Source organism: Nannospalax galili, unplaced genomic scaffold, assembly GCF_000622305.1.
Source record: "Nannospalax galili isolate Female #2095 unplaced genomic scaffold, S.galili_v1.0 scaffold113, whole genome shotgun sequence".
Lineage (NCBI taxonomy): Eukaryota > Metazoa > Chordata > Mammalia > Rodentia > Spalacidae > Nannospalax > Nannospalax galili.
In genome coordinates, this window is record NW_008335444.1 from 3,972,406 (window position 1) to 3,981,844 (window position 9,439).

Here is a 9,439-nt window from a genome sequence, read left to right on the forward strand (position 1 = left end):
CTGGAACTGGAGTTAAGGATGGTTCATAGCCGCCATCTGGGTGCTGGGAATTGAACCCGGGTCCTCTGCAGGAGCAGTCAGTGCTCTTAACCACTAAGCCATCTCTCCAGCCCCTTATATTTGTTTTTAATGCCTGTATTTATTTTATGATATCTCTCACACTAATCGTAAGTGAATTTTTTAAAGTAAGACTATATCAAGAAATCCTTTTGACCTTGTAGAAATTATTTAAGGATAAATTTATTTTAGAAGAATTTATGATAGAAGAAGTTATTTCAAGAGAAGTCAGGGTTGTTCTGTAACAAGAGAAAGGTCCTAGGTTTGATTCCCCAGCACCACCACAAAGAATCCATGATTCTTCTATAAGTAATAAGGGAAATAGGAATTAAATTTGAAGTGTTTGATTATGGTTCAGAATTTCTGAAATAATGTTAGAGACATGTTGAACATACATTTTGAAATTTTATCTTTTTCTAGCTGAACCTGCAAAAGATGTGTCAGCAGTTCCTGTCTTGAATGCTGCCAAAAGAAACATCCTGGATAGTTCATCTAGTTCTGACTTCACCTCAAGGTAGATTCCAGTGACATCACTACTTCCATTTTATTTTCTAATGAAATCAAGTAATATTTTGACATTAAAGTTAAAATTTTAATTAAACTATAATTATTTTCCCTATTAAGGCCTATTTTAAATTTTTATTTATTGAGATAGGATCTCACTATATAGCCCTGGCTGGCCTGAAACTCGCAATGTATACCAGGCTGACTTTGAAATCATAGAGCTCTGCCTGCCTCTGTGTCCCAAGTGCTATAACTACCACAGTGCCACTGCAGCCACAATGCCCAGCCCTATTTTAATTTAAATGTGCTTGAATTTTGCACTGAAAAGGATGTTTCATAAAGTGTTATTTTTAAATTTTATTTTATGTTTATGAGTGTATTGCCTGTATGTATGTAAGTGCACCCTGTCATGTGATGGCCACAAAGGTCAGAAGAGGGCTTCAGATCCCCTGTACCTGGAGTTGCAGATGGTTGTTAGCCACCATGTGGGTGCTGGGATTCAAACCCGGGTCTTCTGCAAGAACAGCCAGTACTCTTAACTGCTGAGCCATCTCTCCAGCCACCAATAAATAAGTTTTTAATGAACCACACTGAAATGTGGGAGAATATATTCCAAAATCCAAATAAGAAACCTAAAATTAAGCTTTTGCTGCATAACTTGTATAATTGAGAATTATAATTGAAAACTAACTTCCTGTGCATGCTAAGCAAGCACTCTGCCTCTGAGCTACATCCCCAGCCCTAGAGCAATAATTTAATCTTTTTGTACTAAATTGCATAATAGGTACAGAATAGAAAACAATGAAGCAATTTTAAAAATCCATAACAAGTAGTAAATCAGAGGGTAAGGAAAGGAAATCTTTTTTTAATTTTGAAGCAATATATTTTAGATACCAGAAAGTTCTCACAGGTAGGAGCCCTACAGAGGAAATAAAAGAATGCTGCAAGGTTTCAGTCAAGCCTGAGTTTTGTAATCACGAGCACATACTTAAGAAAACTTTACAATTAAGTTTAGAATAAAGTTTATACTTTCATGATGTATTTTATGTCATTAAACCAAAAATAAACACAAAGACTACTTTAAAATTTTTTCTCATAACCTAAAAACTTTTTTTATTTATTTTTGGTTACATATGTATGTGTGTGCTGGGAATAAAGGCATGTGTCATGCCACTAGGCCTGCCTTCTTTTTTCTCAGTGGCTCCTTCTCCCTTTTTCTTTTCTTTCTTTTTTTTTATTTTCTCCCTAGGAGAACCCCTTCCTATAACCTAGCTAGATTCTGTATCCCTTTTTTTTGGAGAGTTACTGTCTACTGCCATTCCAGCTCCTAGTCCCTCTAAATTCTCCAAGTCTCCACATGGTCCTTTATTGTTCTGTAGAACTTTTAAGGAAGGATTCATTAACTTTTCCTCTTTCTAGAAATAATATGGTCACATCTACAGATGTTATTATATCTAAATAAAGGTTTTACAAGAAAGAAAAAAGGATACAGGTAAAGCAAAAGACATTCCAGCAGCTACGTGACTCCCAGGTTAATAAGGAGTTATACAGGATCAAAATCCTTTGTGAAAATGAGACAGTCAAGTCAGCCTTTACAACATTGTAACCACTATTTGAGGAAGAAGAAAAGAAAGATCACATTTTAATAACCAGTTTTGAGTATTCAGGTTCCCCTCAGGTCATAGAGCTGAGAAGGCATAAACTATGGAGCTGACTTCAGAGATGGAATCACAGATATACCCAAGGAACAGTGTATACGTTTACTGACAGGCCTAACAGGTGACCACAGATAAACCAAGAGAGCAAGGTGTGCATCCTGGGAGAAAGGTTCAGAGGGTCATATAGCGTTTGATATTCTTCAGTATTGTTGTGTTCTAGAAAAAACTCATTGATTAAACTTTCATTAAATAGTAAAAGCATGGCCTTGCTATTTGCCTTTGAATTCTTGGCTGCTTGTTCATATTCTCAGTTGATGGTAGCTCGAATGTGATGTGAGTGGGTCACTGTGGTTACTACTGCTTGTCCCCAGACTATTGATTGGGTGCAGGGTGTGCAACTTCACTTGACTGCAGAGAGAACATGGCAGCTTCAAACCTAAAAGGAGAATCTTCATCTTGGTAATTGTCATTATGATTAGAGAAGAAAATGTGTCTAATCCCCTGTATTAAGTGGGTAGGTTAAATAACAGTAAAGCTTCTTATCTTTATATGGACTTCAGGGTGTAGCTCCCTGTCTTAACATAACCACTGGTGGTATACAGACATGAATTCCTGAGCCAAGAGGCTTGTTAGGGTCTTATATAGGGTTCTATTCTACCTAAAGCTTTTGGAGATTTAGATTTGACCGAAATGGTCCAAATTAATGAGTTTCATTTAACTTACATTTTTTTTTTAAGTTTCCCAGTTTTTCATGAAAACAATGTATCAAGACATTGAAAGAACTTCAGATTGTTTACCTAAAAGACATAAAACATAGATAAATATAATTTTATGTAGCTATTTGATTTAAACAAGAGATTTTAATTTTTATGTGTTCTGTATGGGGGGATGTGCAGGTTACAACATACCTTTGGAGGCGTGTTTGTGTGTGTTTTCTGTGTGCTGGGGATGTGCAGGTTACAACATATCTTTGGAGGCCAGAAGACAACTTTGTAATCACTTCTCTCCTACCTGGGAATTGAATTCAGATCACCAGGTTTATGTGAAAAATGCCTTTATCCATTGAGCCATTCTCACGGGCCCAGAAATGTACTTAATATATTTTCAGTGTATTATGAAGTGCATTGGGGAAGGAGCTGTATTTACAGTCTTATCATTTGCCTTTTAGATATGCACGTCCCCAAGCTCATTCTTCAGCCTCAGGTAATGTGTTTGAAAAAGCCTATTGAGGAAAATGCTATTTTACGTAGACTAACTAGGAAATAAATGAGACTATAACAACTTTTTTTCTAAAGAGTTGCTTTTGCAAACATGATAGAAGGGTGGTTTGTAGCTCCAAGCTTGCTTTCGTTTTTTGTTTGTTTGGGATTCTGCTTTGTTTTGTGGTGCTGGGGATTGAGCCAAAGGCTTTGCATATCATGGTAAGCAAGTATACAACCACTGAACTACATCCCTAGAGCTTGTGCTTGCTTTTGTTTTGTTCTGTTCTGTTGGCAGGGTCTCATATACCCCAGGCTGGTCACAAACTTCCTATGTAGCCAAGGATGTCCATGAATTTCTGATCTTCCTGCCTCTACCTCTGAGTGTTGGGAGTACAGGTGTGTGGCAATAGACACTGAGTGGGTGAAGTGCTGGGGATTGAACTAAGGGTCTCATACATGCCAGGCGAGCACTCTACCAACTGAGCTACAATTCCCAGCCCAGTTTTTGGTTGTTTTTTTTTTTTAAAGGAGGTCTTTTTGTGTTGCCCAGACTGGTTTTGAACTACTAATCCTCCTGCCTCAATCTCCTACACACTGGTATTACTACCGTGTGCTACCATACCCAGTATTTTTCTTTTCCCTTTCCTCCTGTTTTTCTCTTTTTTAAAGACAGTCTCCCTGTAGCTCCAGCTGCCGTAGAACTCAGTGTTGACCAGGCTGGCCTGGTTCTCATAGAGATCCATGAGTGCTGGGATTTGGGGAAGAAGTGGTTTACTGGGGATTAAACCCAGGGCCTCTCTCATGCTAGTCATGTGTTCTGTTGCAAATTACACACTCAACGCACTCAACCCCTAACTTTTCGTTATGGTTGTGGAGGTGGTTGTTTTGACACGGGGTTTCCTTTAAGCCCCAGATGACGTAGAACTTACCATATAGACTAGGTTGGGCCTCAGTCTCACAGAGATCCCACTACCTTTGTCTCCTGAGTGCTGGGATTAAAGGTTTGAGTTACCACACCCAGATTCAACTGCTAAACTTCTTTTTAATATTTTATTCATTATTTTTATTATTTTATGTGTATGAGTGTATTGCCTGCATGTATGTGAGTGCACCCGTATTGTGCAATGCCACGGAGGTCAGAAGAGGGCTTTGGATTCCCCTGGAACTGGAGTTAAAGACAGTTCGTAGCCGCCATGTGGGTGCTGAGAATCGAACCCAGGTTCTCTGCAAGAGCAGTCAGTGCTCTTAACTGCTGAGCCATCTCTCCAGCCCCTCAACACCTAAACTTTTTTTAAAAATATTTTATTTATTATTTTTATGTATATGAGTGTATTGCCTGCATGTATGTGAGTGCACCCATGTCATTCAGTGTCACGGAAGTCAGAAGAGGACTTCGGATTCCCCTGGAACCGGAGTTAAGGAAGGTTCGTGGCTGCCATGTGGGTGCTGGGAATCGAACCCGGGTCAAGAGCAGTCAGTGCTCTTAACCTCTGAGCCCTCTCTCCAGCCCCAACCCCTAACCTTTTAAAAAATAATTTTATTTCTTTTTTGTCAGTGTTGGCTGCTGATGAGGTTGCTACTTAACTTTTTAGTGCCATAAATAAGTTCTCAAATATGTTAAATTATGATTTCACTGAATTTTCCTTTCTTCCATTTGAAGGAATTAGAAGATCTTCATCTATGTCTTATGTTGATGGTTTCATAGGAACATGGCCTAAAGAGAAAAGGTAAACAGTTATTTTTAGCATATTCACATTATCAAAAAAATCCAATTTTATCTTACTTTGTCTTTTGTTGTTATTAGCCAAGTTGCCAAATAAAGATTTTAATTAGTACCTAAATTTGAAAAGGGCAGCATGGGTTATAGTATGATAGAGGTAAAAGAGGTTGTTTAAAAGGTAAACTTACCTTAAGAATAAGATTGTGAAAAATGGAGAAAGAAAATAACACTTTCAAATAATTGTTCAATGGTATTTTAAAGATCACTTATTTTCTGCAGTTACTTAAAGATTTTTCTCTTTACATTTTAGAACATCAGTGCACGGTGTTTCATTTGACATTTCTTTTGATAAAGAAGATAGTGCACAGAGATCTGCTCCAAACCAAGGAATCACTCGTTCTGTTAGTAATGAAGGACTTACCCTAAACAACAACCGTGCATCTAAACACATTAGGAAAAATTTGTCCTTCAAGCCAGTAAATGGAGAAGACGATGAAGAAAGCATTGAAGAGGAAGTTAGTGTAGACCCTCACGGTGACTTCAAATCTTACATGCCTCTTAATACAAATGAACTAAATTCTAATGAGAATATTCATTACACGCTTCCAAATGGGGCTTTACAAAATAGAGTACTTCTGGATGAGTTTGGCAATCAGATTGAGACACCAAGCATTGAAGAAGCATTACAGATAATTCATGATACTGAAAAATCTCCTCATACACCTCGACCAGACCAAATTGCTAATGGCTTCTTTCTTCATAGCCAGGAACTGAGCATCCTAAATTCAAATATTAAACTAAATCAGTCTAGTCCTGATAACATTACTGATACAAAAGGTGCCTTGAGTCCCGTAACAGACACTACAGAAGTTGACACTGGAATTCATGTTCCTTCAGAAGACATTCCGGAAACAATGGATGAAGACTCTTCCTTGAGAGATTATACTGTGAGCTTAGACTCTGATATGGATGACGCATCTAAATTTCTACAGGACTATGATATGAGAACCAGCAATCCCAGAGAAGCTTTGAGTCCCTGTCCAAGTACCATTAGTACCAAGTCCCAACCAGGGAGCAGTGCTTCTTCTAGTTCTGGAGTTAAAATGACCAGCTTTGCTGAACAGAAATTCAGGAAACTGAATCATACTGATGGGAAAAGTAGTGGAAGCAGTTCTCAAAAAACTACACCAGAAGGCTCTGAACTTAATATTCCTCATGTGGTATCTTGGGCACAGATTCCAGAAGAAACAGGCATTACTCAAGGACGAGACACTACACAGCTGTTGGCTTCTGAAATGGTGCATCTTAGGATGAAACTAGAAGAAAAGAGACGTGCTATAGAAGCCCAGAAAAAGAAAATGGAAGCCGCTTTTACTAAACAGAGGCAGAAAATGGGAAGGACAGCATTCCTAACTGTAGTGAAAAAGAAAGGGGATGGGATTTCCCCTCTTCGAGAAGAAGCAGCCGGTGCAGAGGATGAGAAAGTATACACTGATCGAGCAAAAGAAAAGGAACCACAAAAAACTGATGGACAAAGGAGCAAGTCTCTGGCAGATATAAAAGAAAGCATGGAGAATCCTCAGGCCAAATGGCTGAAGTCTCCAACCACTCCTGTTGATCCTGAGAAGTCGTGGAACCTAGCAAGTCCTTCGGAAGAGACTTTAAATGAAGGAGAGATTTTAGAATACACAAAGTCCATTGAAAAGTTAAATTCATCCCTACATTTTCTACAACAAGAAATGCAGCGCTTGTCCCTTCAGCAGGAGATGTTAATGCAGATGAGAGAGCAGCAGTCTTGGGTGATCTCACCTCCACAGCCCTCTCCACAGAAGCAGATTCGAGATTTTAAACCTAGACAGGCAGGCCTGTCATCAACTGTTGCACCATTCTCATCGGACTCCCCACGGCCTACTCATCCATCTCCACAGTCTTCTAACAGGAAGAGCACATCTTTTTCTGTTAAAAATCAAAGGACTCCTAGGCCAAATGATTTAAAAATAACACCTTTGAATCGAACCTTGACACCCCCTCGGTCTGTGGACAGTCTTCCTCGGTTAAGGAGGTTTTCACCAAGTCAGGTTCCTATTCAGACACGATCATTTGTATGTTTTGGGGATGACGGAGAGCCTCAATTAAAGGAATCCAAGCCTAAGGAAGAGATTAAAAAAGAGGAATTGGAGTGCAAAGGGACTTCAGAACCACGTGAACAAAATTCTGGCGGAAAGGAGGTCAAACCTCTTGAATCAACAGTTTCTGAAGTCCTGTCACAGCCTGTCACAGAGACTGTGTGTCTGACACCAAATGAGGACCAATTGAGTCAACCCACAGATCCACCCGCTAAACCCATTTTCCCACCTACTACTCCTAAAAATGTTAATCTGATTGAAGTTTCTCTGTCAGATTTGAAGCCCCCTGAAAAGAGTGATGTATCTCTTGAAAAATATGATGGAGAAAGTGATAAAGAACAATTTGATGATGACCAGAAAGTATGCTGTGGATTCTTTTTTAAGGTAATATTAATCCACATAGTTTTGAGCATCCTCATTGGATGGGCTTGTTTATATGTATGTTCTAAGTTGATATGTTTACTTCTTCAGTAGCAGTCCCTTTTGCTACAAGTCTGCCATTCCTGAAATGTGTCTCTTGTAGACTATAGTAATATTCAAGAACACGGTGGTTTCTACAACAATATTCCAGTATGTATTCAGAACTATAACATAGCTTATATTTAGGTTATGTTTCCTGTTTTTGTTCCTCTGTCTCTCTTTTATTACAGCTTTTTTAAAACCTCAGCTATTCATATCTCTTGAAGATAAGATTGATTCCATTACCAATTGTTAAAAATACTCATATACATTAAGGTTTAAAAATTTTTTGATCATGATTTTTGGTTTTTGTTTTTTAATTGTTTACAAGGGAGCTGGAAAGATGGCTCAGCAGTTAAGAGCACTGGCTGCTCTTGCAGAGGACTTGTGTTCAGTTCTCAGCACTCAAATAGTGACTAACAACCATCTGTAACTCCAATTCCAGGGGATCCAACACCCTTTTCTGGAATCCATGGCCACTGCACAACATGGGTGCACTTACATATATCCAGGCAAAACACCCTTGCATATAATTATTTTAAAAATTGTTTACAAACTGAGGAGATAAGATCTTACAAGGTGAAACATTTTTAAAAGTATGTTAGTTTGAACAGTTATTATTGAAATAATTCCCTTCTTTAAAAAAAAAAATTTTCCCTGCAGTATTGGAAGTCAAAGTCAAGGTCTCACATATACATGCTAAGCAAGAGCTTTACCACTGAACTATTCCTTCAGCCACTGAAAAGTCTCCTCTCAAAGTACTGTTTAAGTTGGGTGTAGTGGTGTATGCTTTCAATCCCAGCACTTAGAAGGCAGAGGCAGGTAGATAGGTATCTGTGAGTTTGAGGTCAGCCAAGACTATATTGTGAGATCCTGTCTCAAAATCTCAAAAACGAAACAGTAAAAAAGCACTGTAAAAAGATATAGTACCTGATCTATTGGGTGTGATATTATCTATTTGTATTTCAAATTGTAAAGTATTATTTTTCTATAATTGGAAATGTGTGTGTTTTTATGATTTCTTTTTTCTTTTCCCTTTTTTCTGTATGGGTGGTTAAGGCACTGAAACAGATCATTTCTAATCGTGTACTATAAATTTGGAATATAAATCTTGGTACTAAATATAGTATGTGTAAGTAGTACTGCAACCAAATGACAGATTTGAATCTGAGTAGAATCACATCTTATAATAAAGATCTTACAATTTATTGTAAATAGAATTCTTAATAATAGTAAAACATTTTTCTACTAAATTATCCACTTTTTTCATCTTTATGTGTTTCTCAGTTGCCATATGGAATATCTTTTTTTCTATAATCAGAAATGTTACTCTTTTTTTAATGCTTTGTATTATTTTATGTATATTAGTGTACTGCTTGCATGTATGTATGGTGCCCACAGAGGTCGGAATAGGGCATCAGATCCCCTGGAACTGGAGTTACAGAAAGTTGTTAACCACCATGTGGATGCTGGGAACTGAACCCAAGTCCTCTGCAAGAATAGCCAGTGCTCTTAACTGCTGAGCCATCTTTCCAGCCCCCCATTCTATTCTTCATACTGCCAATTGTCTTCAGTTGAGACTCCTTATTTATTTTTAAATGGGATACTGGATATTGAACCTATGACCACAAGCAAGATAGGCAAGTGCTTTTACCACAGAGCTTATATATATAAAATCTTACATATCATATAATATATAATTTTCTATAATCT

At 37.9% G+C, this 9,439-nt stretch overlaps 1 protein-coding gene across 6 annotated transcripts in view; it reads left to right on the top strand.

Annotated features, from left to right (window-relative positions):
• Camsap2 (calmodulin regulated spectrin associated protein family member 2) overlaps nt 1-9,439 on the top strand; it is a 136,732-nt gene that overhangs the window by 115,139 nt on the left and 12,154 nt on the right. For all 6 annotated transcript variants that reach the window (XM_017797438.2, XM_017797439.2, XM_008830269.3 and 3 more), the window contains 4 exons: nt 478-571; nt 3,388-3,422; nt 5,082-5,148; nt 5,452-7,651. In XM_017797438.2, coding sequence (XP_017652927.1) covers nt 478-571; nt 3,388-3,422; nt 5,082-5,148; nt 5,452-7,651 — 2,396 coding nt within the window. The remainder of the gene's footprint in view (nt 1-477; nt 572-3,387; nt 3,423-5,081; nt 5,149-5,451; nt 7,652-9,439) is intronic.